General features: G+C 36.5%; 1 protein-coding gene across 1 annotated transcript in view; it reads left to right on the forward strand.

Annotated features, from left to right (window-relative positions):
• The window catches only part of ERC2 (ELKS/RAB6-interacting/CAST family member 2), a 425,106-nt gene that overhangs the window by 51,651 nt on the left and 358,795 nt on the right, over positions 1 to 14,660 (forward strand). Inside the window, exon 4 of the mRNA XM_058422224.1 lies at positions 5,799 to 6,215. Coding sequence (XP_058278207.1) covers positions 5,799 to 6,215 — 417 coding nt within the window. The remainder of the gene's footprint in view (positions 1 to 5,798; positions 6,216 to 14,660) is intronic.

A 14,660-nucleotide genomic window follows, 5' to 3' on the forward strand; every position in this document is an offset into this window, starting at 1 on the left:
ATGTTTCTGTTCAGTGATTTCAGTTACTCCTGAGATTAGCTGTAGGACAGGGATTCTGCTCATCTTTGGTAAACAATGGGCAGTCAGAATACAAATCACAAGTATTGATTACAGAGAGCCAAGGCCATGAGGGAAATTTTGTGTGGGGAGGGTAGAGGTTTATTATCCTGAATTCTTTAAAAGCTTCCTTGGAGAACCTTAAGTGCTCCAGTCCTGAGAAAAAGGAGAAACTTTTATCATGGCAGTTAAAAAGTATCAGAGGAGCTGGAATTCATTGGGGGGGGATGGAGGATTTCTCACAGTATATAGTTACTTTATCTGTTGAGAATAGTTTTAAAATATGAATGCCTAAGATTTATCTTTGAGTATCCAGGACTTCTAAACTGTGCATTGTTCTTAGCTGGGTAGTTAATGTTGCCGACAGAACTATTGGGAAACAAATAATAATCTGCTTTTCTTAAACTGACACTGATTTCCAGGCCTTGTTAAAAATAATTTTGTGTTTTACTCCTGTAAGTTTTAAGAAATTATCTGAAAACAGATTCTTCCACGTGTGTTCATATTGGTCGAAATATTGGTTACTGATGATTTGTCAGTCAGCTAATATACTTTTTAGTGACACTGGCACTACTAGCAGTATTTCTTCAAAGGAAAGGGGTGAAAAAAAGGAGGCCAGTCTTGTCATAGCAGCATTATTGGACTGCTTAAAAGTTGTCATGGTAAGGATCACCTAAATCAAAACCCCTGCATTTTGCTATGATACTGATGACAAAGGTTTTAATAAACCTCCTGTTTTAATGACTAAAGAACTTGATTCCCCCCTCTCCTCCCCCAACATGTATCTTTGCAGATTATTCCTCACAAGTCTTTGACTTCTTACATTTCTAAAAGTCCCTTTGTCTTGACCTTCTGGTTCTTGTGATTACAGGCTACAAGATTTGGCTCATCAACATCGCTAAGCCCACAGCGAACAAGGGAATTGGGAAAGAAATATATTTACAGTTTTTTCCTTGTGAAATAGGTGCAAAACTGCTCTGGAATTTGCAGTACTAAAAGTTTTTAGCCTGTATGGGGATGCATTTTCATTCAATGACCTCAAGTCTTTAGGCAATATAAAATACCTGTGTGAGATGACCCAGAGAAGCTGACTGAATAGTAGTGAAGTCTGATACTTCAGATAAAATATGTCCGTATTTAGAAATGGAGATTTAAATGTATATGACCAGATTCCGTATTTAACTTGCAAAGCACACGGCAAGCTTAAGGGAGTGATAGAGCAGCTTGGTGGGCACTTGGTTAGTAAAGAAGAGGAGGAGTTTGAACAAGAAGCTGATGGAGGGGGTGTTCCTTATTTCAGTGTTTGTCTTGTGGAGCAAGTGTACTGAAGCCCTACTGGCCAGGAAGTGGCAAGGTATGGCCTGCTCATGGGACATAGAGAGCAAATCTTGTGTTTTCCTTTGCTTCCGTGCATGGCCTTTGCTTTTGTTTTATTGAACTGCCTTTGCCTTGAGCCACGAGGTTTATTTTATCTTATTCCCCTCCAGCCCGCAGTCCTGCCGAGGAGGGGTGATAGGTTGGCTTGGTGGAGTCCTGGCCTCCACCCAATGTCAACCCACCACATCTGTGTTAAGAAATGCAGATTTAAGTGTACGTGACAAGATTCCTTATTAAACTTCAAGCACGGTTGTAAGGGCAAGCTTTATAGAATTTGACAAGACACCAAATTTAAAGGCATGAAGGAAGAAAAAGTAAGGAAAGTCAGACAGGGATTCTTCCTTTTCAAATATGTGGTTATATCAGCAAACTGTGTTATGCAAAAGCTCTCTCGCATCTCATGGTCAGAATTTTAAATGCTGAAGATTCATCGTATGTGGTCAGAATCTCTTGTGATTCCTCTCAAATTAGATCTGTTCTTCTCCTTCCAGTTCTTTCTGTCAGTCCTGTCTTACTCAGGCAAAATTCTAGTCAACTGATTTTCAGTTGAAAATCTGAAAATTCAAAATGGTGGTTTTGGTTACCAGATTAATGAATTGTAATAGATAGATGAGGAAATGCATGAGAGAATCCATTTCTTAATTTATAGTAACGAAGACAGAGTTGCTAGTCCCTTTTTTTTTTTTATGGAAGACGATTAGGATTTGCATGTTTTTCTTGAACAATACTTAGTTACAAATATTTGCAAATCTAATGCTCATACTTATTTCAGTAACACAACAAAATGTAACAGACAAATTGATTTAGATGCAGTCCATAAGAGGACTTTAAGTAGTCTATTTCCTTTTAATGATAGAGCCTCATACTGTGAAGAATTAAAATGAAACAGTGGTAGATTATGGAATAAATAAGGAAGCTTGATTTTAGAGAATGAGTATTGTTGACAGGATAATTTGTCCAGGTGTGTTGTTTGGGTGTAGCTGTAGCTTTGTATAGTGTACAATTACACAGCAGGATTTTTTTGCAGTCTTCTGTATCATTTTATATTTCTCACTGCCGAGAGACTGGACTGTCATCTGATTCAGCCCTGTCAATTCTCTGTTTACCAGGGTGGGAATGAAACGGGAGAATCAGAAGCAAAAATCCAGGGGACTGGGTTCTCTTGAATGTGTTTGTTTTTGGTAGGAGTGTGGTGGTGCAGAGCATGAGAAGCTGTGTGCCTCTGTAGGTGGATCAACAATTTTAAACCAGCGAGTCTCTGTGAATTCATTCCTCTCCACTGTTCACTGTGTCTGGGGGATGCTCTGAAAGTGTTTATGTGGCCTAAAGCACACTGTGACAGAATAGTTCTCAGCAGGCATTTCTTTTGGTTGTAGTTAGTTGGCACAGACTAGAGGAACTTCCTTGCATAGAACATGATTTGAAGTCTGGGAGGAGCCATTAGTTAATCTTCCTTTTATAGTTTTGTTTCAGTTTATGGGGCAATTCACAGTTCCATGGATTGTTTCTTGGAGCTGGGCTGTGGAGAACGATTGAAAAAGTTCTGAGAGAGCTATTTATACATTGTAAGGAAACTGGCATGGAAATAATTCTGGTCAACTAGGCAATTTTTAATAGAAATTATAAAAAATATGGCAGATCTTGCATTTTTTTAAAATCCTGTAAAATTCTCTGTCTGTAATGACAGCTGTGTGACAGATATTCACAGCACTCCTACATTCCTTCCCCTGCAGTTAATTATACAATTTCTTTCCACCCTCACAACATTTGTTCATTACTTTCCAAAGCAAGCTGCAGATACAAAAATCTGTGCCAGAAGTCTAAATCTGGTCCACCACGTTCTAAGTCTTGAAGGTGTACAAAAATGGATTATTTTATGTCAAAGTAGCCACAGTTGAGGCTGTTAGTTTTAACATAAATACAGAGAAGCAGCCAGAACTACTGTCATACTTAGTGACAAACGTGGGTCTGGGTAGAGCCTAAGGACAGCGTGCACAGTCTGTTGGGGCAGAAAAGGAACTTGTCTCATTTATCTTAAACAGAATTGCTGTTGGAGTTTTGATTAATAATTATTTTTTTGTTAGTCCAACTCTTTTTGGTTTTTACAGCTTGCATTCAGAAGGTTTGTGTGTTAGCAATACATAGGTCAACTTTACTTTTATTTATGGGTTAAAACATGGTATTTTAAAATTAGGGGTTTTTTTGCTCAGCTAGATTTTTACAGATGTATTGACATTTGATACAGACACTATTTGACTTTGGAAAAACATTAACTTCTAAATAGGTTGTAGAATGAAGTAATAAATAAGCTCTGATTTAACATTAGGAGGATGTATCTTAAATAATTATTCAGATCAGGGAAAGAATTTTGACTGTTTCTGGGGTACTGGTACTTAGTGAATATTGCTGTTGCTTAGTGGTAGCATAGTAGTACAGAGAAGGTTCTTGGTCAGGTGTGACAAGTGTAGTCAGTCTAGGGGTCACAAACAGCTGGCACATTAATAGATCCAAAGGGAGGAAGTTTCTACATCTAAAGGAGTTTTTTACTGGCGTTTTAAAGCTTATTATAGCTAATTAAAAAGATGATGAGATTAAGAAAAGATAAGAGTTGCCATTAAATAAAAGCAGGACTCTAAATGAGTGGCCTGCATGTGTGTATGCTCTCAGCTGAGTGTGTGCCTAATAAGGTGCAGATACCAAGGGAATTAAGATCTGGACCCACATTAAAGTAGCGCTTATGTAATGATAGAACATATTCAGAGTGTCTAACTGAATTCTACCACTGGTAATGCTTCTTTTCCATTTGAAATAACTGATAAAAGACATTTCAAAAGGTTGGTTTCTTAGGGTGATTTCAAAAGGTTTCTTAAGGTTTTAAATTTTTTATTTAGTTTAAATAATTGCTAAAACCTAACAGATTTACATGTACTTGTGTAAAACATGAAGGTAGTATCAAATGAAATGAAGTTTTGTTAGTTTGGTGTCTGTGTTGTTGCTGTTTTTGTTTTTTTTTTTTTGGTGTGGTTCCTGTTGTTGTTCTTGTTTTTAGAATGTGGAACGAGAGAATGTCAAACTTAAAAGGTCTGATGGCACGCATTTAAATCCCCTCTGTCCTTCAGTTACACGTCTTCTGGTACAAACTGTGAGCCTATTCAGGAGTTCATATTTCTGAAAGCTTAGTATGCTTTGTAACCAATGAGTAGATGGGGAAAAACAAGAAAAATTGTCAGAAAAAGGTATAATTTGAAATGAACATCATAAACCATAGCATTTTAGGTTAATTATCTGTATTCCAACCTTAACATGGGCAAAATTAATTTTCATCTTGATCTGTGTTGAGTAAGGAGTGCAAGCCATACCTCTGGAATAGAAACAGATCCCTGTCCTCAGATGTAGTATATGTATTTTAGGACAAGTTACAGTGTTCTGAAAAACCTAAAGGTGTAAAAGAACAGCAATGTCCAATAGCAGTTTTGTAGTTTACCATGGGACTGATTATTTCAAATATAATTTTCTTTGTCACATCTATTGAGTAAAGCCTGTCTCTAAGTTTATATATTTGAGTGCTGTGAATTTGTTGTTTCCTTTCTGTGTAACTCAATAAATTTTTTTTTTCTGTTAAAGATACTTTTTGTTGAATTCTGTTCTTTCTGTTGAATCTCCTTTGCTTGCATCTGACCTTTATGTTGATTTTGCTTCATTTTTTCATTTACCATGCTGTTCAGTTTTTGGATGCCAGAAGAACAAAGGTTTGTCCACTATTTGCAGTAAATTTATTTTTCAAAATTCAGTATTGCTTATTGTGGTTTTTTGGTTTGCTTTTTAGAGATACAGTAATCCTGTTTACTAAACTTGTTCATAGCTTTATCTTCCAAAATGAAAAAATGAAACTAACCAACCCCAACTCAGTCCCTCCCCAAATTCCACTTTAATTATAGTGAGGGCCTTGTTTGACTTTATGTGCAGCAGTACTGTTGAGCATCATGAAGAGCAGATTTCTTTAGTCTATGAAGTAATTTAGAAAACACGGAATACTGAGTCTTTGAGCTTTGTAGGTACACATTGATTGTTCTAATGGATGTGTCACTGCCTAGTGCTTGCATTTGTTGCTGTTCATTTTATCCGTAGCTGATGTTATTTTGTGTCTGTGTATGTCTTCTTTTGTCTTCTTTTTTCTTTCTAGAAGCACTTGTAAGATATCATTACAAATGTTTTCACCTGCATTTGATATTTTATAAGGTCATTTGGTATACTTTCATTACTAATTCAAGTAACTTTTTGTAACAGCATACGACAAAACTTTAATCAAATACTAATTCTACATTCAGATTCTAAACTAATTTTTTCTTTCTTCTTCATTGCAGCACCTGCAAATGACAATCCAGGCACTTCAAGATGAGCTTAGAACCCAGAGAGACCTTAACCATCTTCTCCAGCAAGAGAGTGGGAACAGAGGGGCTGAGCATTTTACCATTGAGCTCACAGAGGAGAATTTTCGAAGACTTCAGGCAGAGCATGACAGACAAGCTAAAGAGCTCTTCCTGTTGCGCAAAACTCTAGAAGAAATGGAGCTCAGGATTGAAACACAGAAGCAAACGCTAAATGCCAGAGATGAATCAATAAAAAAGCTTTTAGAGATGTTGCAAAGTAAAGGTTTGCCTTCTAAAGGAATGGAAGATGACAATGAGAGAACTCGAAGGATGGCGGAGGCTGAATCTCAGGTTAATCATTTAGAAGTGATTTTAGATCAGAAGGAGAAGGAAAACATGCATCTTAGAGAGGTAATGAAAAACTCATTTATTTGTTTAAAAAATATATTTTTGTTAAAAATAGTCATGGAACTTGTTGCAGTTTTAGAAATATAACTAGAGTATTGAAGTGTTTTCTTTATGCGCTCTAATTTTTTGATGAAAAGGATAGCATGCGTTTGTTTTACATCTGTAAATAAGTACTCAGCAGTACTTACTGATATTGAAAACAAGAATAAGAAAATACAGAAGAAAAGTAGGTATATTTGGGCTTATTGTCTCTGAAATGTTTCTTTGCAAGATTTCTTTATGCTTTCACTTTTACAAAGCGATATCTGGCAAGCGAGGACTAGACCTACTGAAGAGGGAAGTGGCACCTGTTGCTGCTCTAACGAAAGAGTCATGAGTGTGTGCTACCTTTGTGTTGGATTTTTATGCCTCTGGTGTTCGAAAAGAGTAATTTAAAATAATCATTTCCATATAAAAAAGGCTTCTGCCTATGTGTATTTTAATGTATTTTCATGTGGGGCTACTTCAATTTTTTACGTAAGTAGACCATAATGTCACATTAAAACACTGCTGCTGGCTGTGTTCTGCTTTGGGAAAACCTAAATTTGATCCCAAGCCCACCTGCACCAGCTGCCCACATCACTTGTAAATGCATTTTTTTTTTGGACTGGATTTGGGATGATTGGATTAGTACAATTAATTGGAGGAAAATCTGGCCTGGTGTCAAACCCATCTGCCCCTTTAGATCCCAGCAGTGCTCTCGTGGCTCTGTCGGGCAAACAAGGCAGGGCCAATCTTCCTCACCAAGACCCTGCGAAGGAGGGTGAAAACTCGCAGGGAGGTTGTGTACAGCCTACACACAGCAAGGGAAGTCAGGAGAAACACGTCTGTCCGCTTAGAAACTCAGCAGCAGCGTGGTCACTAAAACCACTGATTTGCCTGACAGATCAAAGTGCAAAACGAAATTATTGCAAGAGCTCAGTGCTTGAGAGTAAAACCATCTATTTACATCTAGAGATCGTTGTCAAAATATTTTCTTTGGAATGGAAGAATTATTTTACATTCAGCTTATATTATTCTCTAACCTAGAATATGTATTGAGGACTCAGTTTCTGCTGCCCATTTGAAGCTTAGAAATTAGAAAAATTTGTGATAGACTTCAGTGAAGTCTTCTTTGCGAAGGTGTGGATCCTGAGTCTTTTCACAAGCAGAATTTTAATTAAAGCTGATGTAACGCATTAATGGTTTCTGAAAGGAGTTGCATAAGGTGCTAGTGATACTGAATTTGTGATGAGGGAGGGTTGTGGAATAAGTTCTGTAAACTAGGAGATAAGCTTCTCGATTTAGGTCTGCATATACTCTGTTTTCAAGGTTGGGTGATTTTGTGATTATATTTTATCTGTTGTATCAGTGTCAAGTTTGTGAACCCTGATTTTGGATATATATGGGACATGAGGAAATTTGAAGAAAGTTTCTAATGAGAATGTTTATCAAGGACAGTGAGAAATAGAACTAAATTGAGCTTGAAAAATAGATAAAATTTAAGCTTCCAAGTAAAGTCCAGTTGGCATCCAATTTACTGATTAGTCCAAAGCATGCTGAAAGGAGATATTATTGCTACCAATAGACTGTGCATGTTTCTCCTGTATTTATACAGAATTAATTGGATATTCTCCCCCCGCCCCCAATTGTTCTCAGGGACAGGGAAAAAAGTTTTCTTCTTCAGTTTATATGAGAACATATATGTTGTCTTTTGTCTGGAGTGCTGCAAGTATAGAATGGAGTTTACTGCTTATGACATGCTGGCACACCTTGGGAAGTGGTCAGGGTTTAAAATTTTACTGGATTTGTTGCCTGGAATCTGTCCCAGCCAGATTGGCAGGGACTGTCTAATGTTTTGGAGCTTTTGGCACACAATTTCCTTGTTTTTCTAAAAATTCAAGGCTTTGAGTGCAGTCTCTCTCTCCAGCTCTTTCTGTTGCACACAATATTTTTAGGTTTTATTTTTATTTATTTTTTTACGTTTCTGAGTATTTGAAGCTTGTTGTAGGGAACTTGGAAATATGATGTGTAGGCTGCAGGAACTCTTTAGAAACAAAATGTTTTAGTAGGTACCTGTTTGTTTATCCTGGACTCTGGATTTTATTGTTCTGGTGAACTCTTGGAAAATGTACTGAGGTTCACATTTTTTCTTTTGCTTTTTTGTTATGGAAAGTTGTCTGCATGCTTTGAAGTAACATCAGACAGTATGTATAGTTTAAAAGCATTACATATTTGTTAAAAGCCCAAATAGATCAACCTTTGATCTTTATGTGTAGTTTGGTAAATCCTTGTTCTGCAGTGCTCCTTTGAATTTCTGTCTCTACTTTTTTCATCCTGCACAATGTGGATTCTCAATAGGATAAAACAGGTTACTGGGTTGAATCTTCTGCAGCAGCCTGCCCAGTGGATTGGGTTTTTTTTCCTGTAACTAGTGTTTGTAGGTTTTCATCATAACTGTATAAATCACCTGGCAGAGTTACTGAACTTTTTTTTTTCTCCCGAGAATGCTTTAAAAGTAAGCTAGAACTTGGATACATTTTTTATGAATTTCATTCATGAATTATTTAGTATTCACTCAAATTGTGTTAATCTTTCTATACATTTAACAAAATATTTGTCATTTTAGAACATCATCTAAAATATTCTGCTGTCTTTATTTTTACAGGTTGGAGCGTAGCTCAAGTGTTGAGTGTATTTCTGAGAAACTAGTATTGGGTCATGTGTAATGTTCTGTTTGATCAAATCCTGGATGGCTGTTTCTTTAATTAGTTTTGCTATTTTATTTCTGCTGCTGCACTTGAAACTGTGTGTGCTAAGGGAGGTTCAAGGGCAGTATCTTCATGGAAAGGGTTGTTGAACACTGGAGTGGACAACTTGGGGAAGTGATGGGGTCACCATCCCTGAAGCTGATTTCAAGAAATGTCTGGGTGTGGCACTCAGTGCCATCATCTGATTGACAAGGTGGAGATTTTCAAAGGAAATTTTAGACTTGATGATTGTGGATGTCTTTTCCAACCTTAATGATTTGGAGATTCTGTGAAACAAGGATGATAAGATTCTGTGTAGCATCATATGAATTTATACAGCCAATAGGGCTTGTGTGTTTTAGTTTACCTTTACAATGATAGGTTCTGCTGTGGTTCCCAGCGGAAAGAGCGCTGTCTGTGGAAAAAAGTTAATATGGTGCAAATGAAGTTTAACATAGAAAAAAATTAACTGAAGACTGCTGATTTTATACAGCCTTAACACTACATAAAAATGTAGAGATTGACTTTTCATAAGCCCTTTGCTGTTGGTATTTAATTTAAAATTACTTTGGCCTTGAATTTTTCAGTTCATGAAATCTAATTGTATACCAACCACTTGGAGAAAGGTGAAGGTTACATGTATTTTGCTGAGCTTTTGACCATGTTTTTGCCTAATCAACTGTGATTGTTCTCTCTTACGCTGTTCATTTCTTAGTGCTTTAAAACAGTGCACAGCTGGAATTTCTTATTTTGTTTATTAATTTTGTTAATCTTCTAGGTAACTGAACATGGTGTAGAAAGCTGTTAATAATCACTGGTGGGTGATATTTTGACCAAACCAGAGAATTAAACTACCATGTTGTGAGAGAAACTGAGGCAACGTGGTCTTGAAACATTGGGAATTAAGGACAACCTCTTCAACACACTCATATCTGAAATGAATTTCAGTTCTCTCTCCTTCACTTGCAGTCCCTGAGAACTGATCCTACAAGGAATTGAATAGTAAGGGAGATGCTATTTGTCATTCCACAGCTGCATTTATCTAACTGGTAACTTTTTCAAAGCTCACTTAACTAGGTAAAGAGAAATAACTTCTTATATCTGTAAGCCTCTACCACCTTGTCAATTTTTAATTTTCTGTCCATTTAGCATAAGAATGCACATTACCAGATATTTATTTCTTACTGTTCTGATTGGCTGGATATCCAAGAATCATGCAAAAATTTCTTGTTTTTAAGCCATTGATTGCTTCTTGACCTTCTTCCACCCACCCCCATGAGTAGCCTCAGCAGAATTTCATAGTTATTGTTATAGCTGCCTTCACAGATCTGAAATTTCTCCAGGCTTTAGATGGTGTTTCTTAGAGAAAGTACAGGTGAGAGTCATGGAATTAGCTGGTGTACTAGAGGCAGTGAAATTACTCCAGAAAATGTTTGGTGGTTTGTTTTTTTTTTTTTTTTCTTTTTAAAATTTGCTTTCATTTTCTTTGGAGGTACAGGCTAACAGTGATGTGTTGACTTTGTGGCCCTCAAAGTTGTACCTTTCTGCACCGTGCAATGCACAATTCTTTGTTTCACAGAAGCAAATTTGTGATGACAGTTTTACTCAAGCTTTCTGTTTGAGGGCCTTGGCAATGGCAAATGCGAAGACCCATTACAGAGCAGAAAGAGAAGAAAGTGGAAGTTGGAATCCTGCTCTTTTGCAGGAACAGCAAAGAATGTCAATGTCAGCAGGGTTCACTAAAATGTTAGGAAATAAGCTGTGCAAAAAATGGGCTTAGATTTTTTTTTTTCCCTGTATCAAGGAATTTTAAATCTAGGCAATAAGCTTTCACAGGGATAGCTGAATTCCCAGTTTGGAGAGAGTTATAGCAAAGATTTCCTTAGTTCCTGATTCACAAAGCAAGAGAGAACAAATGTAGCTCTGAGTAACAGCGTGAGCATGTGTTTCTGCTTCAGTTTGGGAGATGCAGCCTCTTAAGAGGGTGTTGAGCTCTGTTTCATGCTTTCTGAGGATTTCTGCCCAGATTGCTCTTGGCTTTCCATCACTGTTAAGACTGTATCCTATGCCTTTAACTAATTAAATTCACTCAAGTATTTTGTTACTGTTTTTCAAAGGTAGATGAAATTTTTTGTTGTTTTCTGGGAAAAAAATAGCTTTTGCTTTGATAAGGAAATTAATTGATGTCCATTGATAAGAAAATGGACATTCTTGGTCTGTTAGTGGTTGAAAATCTGTCTTGAAACCATAACGTCATACTGTGGCTTTCTTCATGTTCATAATTAAACATCACTAAATATACATTCCTATCAGAATCACAAGATGCCTGCCTTAAAGTTCTTAAATTGGTTATCACATGTCTCTTCCAGAATTTTAAATAAACATTTGTTTCTCTATAACTTTGGGAGAACTGTAGGTAATACGGGGATTTTATCATGTGGAAATCTAGCACAGATGTTTGGTATTACTTTTTTTTAAACATAGTGACCACACATTATTTACCCTAAGTACCATTAAGTATTTTTTTATTATTGCTATTAAAAACTTGCCTAAGGCAAAGTCCCACTAAGTCTCTAGTGAAGTCAAATGTTAAAATTCCAGCAAGTATTTTATTATATATACATGCATGTATATTACACATGCCCTCTCTGTACAACATACAATTTCATTAAAACAAATTCTGAGATCATATAGGATTTTGTATACACATTTTAACTCTTATCTTGCATGTATTCTTAAAATGATGTTGCTCATGGTTTAAAGTTACAGCTTTTTTATGTTTAGCAGAAAGAAGAACAGCACATCTTTATAATAATTTAAAGTGTACTTCTAAACTTTCAAGGGATTTTTTTAAAACTTGGCTCTATCTTTGAACTCAGCTTGGTCAAATAATGAAGGCTGCTGATAGGATTTGAACTGCCATCATGAATTAGTTATTGCATGTTTTTAAAGTTATTAATGGAGCAAAGTTCCTTCTTCCACCGTGAATAGAACAGATGCCTTGCAGACTTTTGGTGTTTACTGTAAATGTCTTACACTGGAGCCAGTAGTAATTTACTAAGGAAATGCTTTATTGACACCAAACGTTTCTTCCCTGAAGTTGGTTACACAGATTTAACAACCATTCTAGACGGAGCTTTTTTTTATTAGGTTCATTAGTACCTCTTTCCTTTTATTTCTCCTGCCCCAACTCAAAATATTAATCTTATAATTTACTGTAAAACAATTGCTTTTTATCAAAGTATCAATAGTATTATGTGTTTTTAAGGTGAACCTTGAAGCATACAGAAGGACTCTGCAGTGTTGGCAGTTGCTGGAGGCATGACAGAGTAGACAGAACCTGATTATGCTCTAGAGAACAGTTGTTACTTCTAATGTAGCCCATTCAGATGTTGCCGTGTCCTGTGATATTCTTGCCAGGGTGCTTGGTTGCAATAGTTTTTGTAAGTCCGTGAAGGACTGGAAAGCTTTGTTCATTTAGAAATCAGTTTCTCTAAAAGCAGGACTGACCTCCATGACACCACCATCAGTAGTTTGGAATCTCATATATGAAAAAGCAGTTTGAAACTGCCATGTGTCATACTAGCAACTAAAGAAAATATTTTTGGAAGGGAGAAAAAACAGGCCCATAAATAAGCTGGTTTTCTGTACCTTTCCGTGTGTGGAGGTGATCAGTATCGATCCTGCCAGCATTCCTGGAAAAAGTGCATCCTTTAGAAAGCAATCTGGGGACTGGCTTGAATTGCTGTAATTCAAGTATTGTCCCCAGGCATAAAATACTGTCTTTGCAAGGCTCTTTGCTCAGTTCACATGTTTACTATTTTCTGGTTCCATGTCAAGATCTTCCCCCTGAAACATAACCTTTTGCAAAACAAAACAACCCAAATGTTTTAGAGCTATTTATGTCTAATTAGTATATTTAGAATAGTTACCAGTTCTGTATGTTCTTCATTGCCCTGCCTTTTACGCAATTTACTTGAATGTGTTCTTTCTAAATACACGCTTCGTGTTCTCTCCTAGAGACCTGTGATAATGGAGGATTTTTTACATAGTCCAAGTTCCACTGATGTTACTAAAATAAAGAAAATGTAATAATTGCCAGAGAAATGCTTAGTCAGCTGATGGCTGTACTTGGTAACTGCAAACAGGTTCTTAGTGTTTCACTGACTTCTGGCTGCTGTATTAACAAAGATTACTGAATTAACAAAGTTCTTATGCTGCTGTTGCTCTACAATGTTGTCTCATTCCTAATTCCATGCAAACTAGTATTTTTTGGGAAAGGCTTCCAAGTGGGGCTAGTAAGGGGCCATTTATTAAAGAGAATGAGCTTCACACACCTTTCTTCTTAAAATGCACGTGGAGAATGTATTATTTTTATTTGCTAACAGATAATTAACATCTAGTTATCTGTTTCTTTTTTAGTCACACTGCTTTAATTGGCTTTGGCTCTTACACATTTGATTTCCCTAAATATAAATTTATTTATAAAAGTACATAGGTCTTATGTTTTAGATTTATAACAATGAATATAAGCTAAAATATGTGGGTTTGTTTTCTTTAGCTCATTATTTGACTCAAAACTAAATATTGGAAAAATATTTCTCTAATACATGATCTTTAGAAGGAGAACTTCAGGAATTTCTCAGTTCATGAGATCCTTTCAGCAAGTTCCTGCAAGCACTGAGTTAATGAAATTTCTAATTTTTCATTATCTGCTGAATTTTTGGAAGGTTAATTAACTAAAGCAGTGGTCTTCAGATGCTGAGCAAGAAACAGTGAATTGATAACTAGGTATTTGAAAGTTTGGGGAAAAATGAGGCCCTAAATAATTCCTAAAAATCAGTCAGTAGCTAGCTTGAAGATTTGCATCCTTCACATGGAGCATGAAGGCACTAGATGGCTCTCTTGAACGAGAATTGTGTTTCAGTCTTGTTTTCATAGTCAATCTCACCCTATTTGTTACATTTCATTGGTCATTTTACAATGGTAGTCAATGCAAAGACAATTCCACACAGATTTTATTTTAGTCTGTCATCTGAATGCCGTTTAGAACGGTTAAGTCTAAGAACCAAGGCAAGGAGACTGAAACGGAGAGTGCAGCTTTCTACAGAAAATCAGGAATGCAGTCTGAAGGGATTAGTGGAATTCAGTCCCAGTGTGTTAGCCAAGGATTGTAATTTGATTTACAAAAGTGAAAGAGCAAGCTAAGGGGTCGTTTTTCTCTTTGAATGGGCTGGAGTTTCTGTATCTGCTCTGATACTGCAACTGCTAAAACACATCTGAAAGCACATTGGGGAGCCAGCAGTGCTCATTTCAGGTGTTAGCAAGTTTTTAGCAGTGCTGAATTAAACCACAGCCTCTGTCAGCTTGGGGCACCTGGGAGACACTGGGCAATCCCATGGCTCCAGCATTCCTCGTTTCAATATCTGGAGGAAGGGACTATTTAAAAGAACAGTGTTTCCACAGAGAAAGCACATTCCTCTGCTACATCTTAAGAAACAAAGCTAGTGTCAGTGCTGATGAATTTTCTGTCCCCAAATTTGAGTAATTAAACTTGTTGTTTGGTGTTTCATAAGTGAATGTGTTAGGTGTCAAATAGATGAGAATACCCAATATACTGTCTGTTCAATTGTTGTCTTTGCTGTCTTCTATTAAACATCTGTTTTGATGAAGAGTTACA

Source organism: Hirundo rustica, chromosome 12 (assembly GCF_015227805.2).
Source record: "Hirundo rustica isolate bHirRus1 chromosome 12, bHirRus1.pri.v3, whole genome shotgun sequence".
Lineage (NCBI taxonomy): Eukaryota > Metazoa > Chordata > Aves > Passeriformes > Hirundinidae > Hirundo > Hirundo rustica.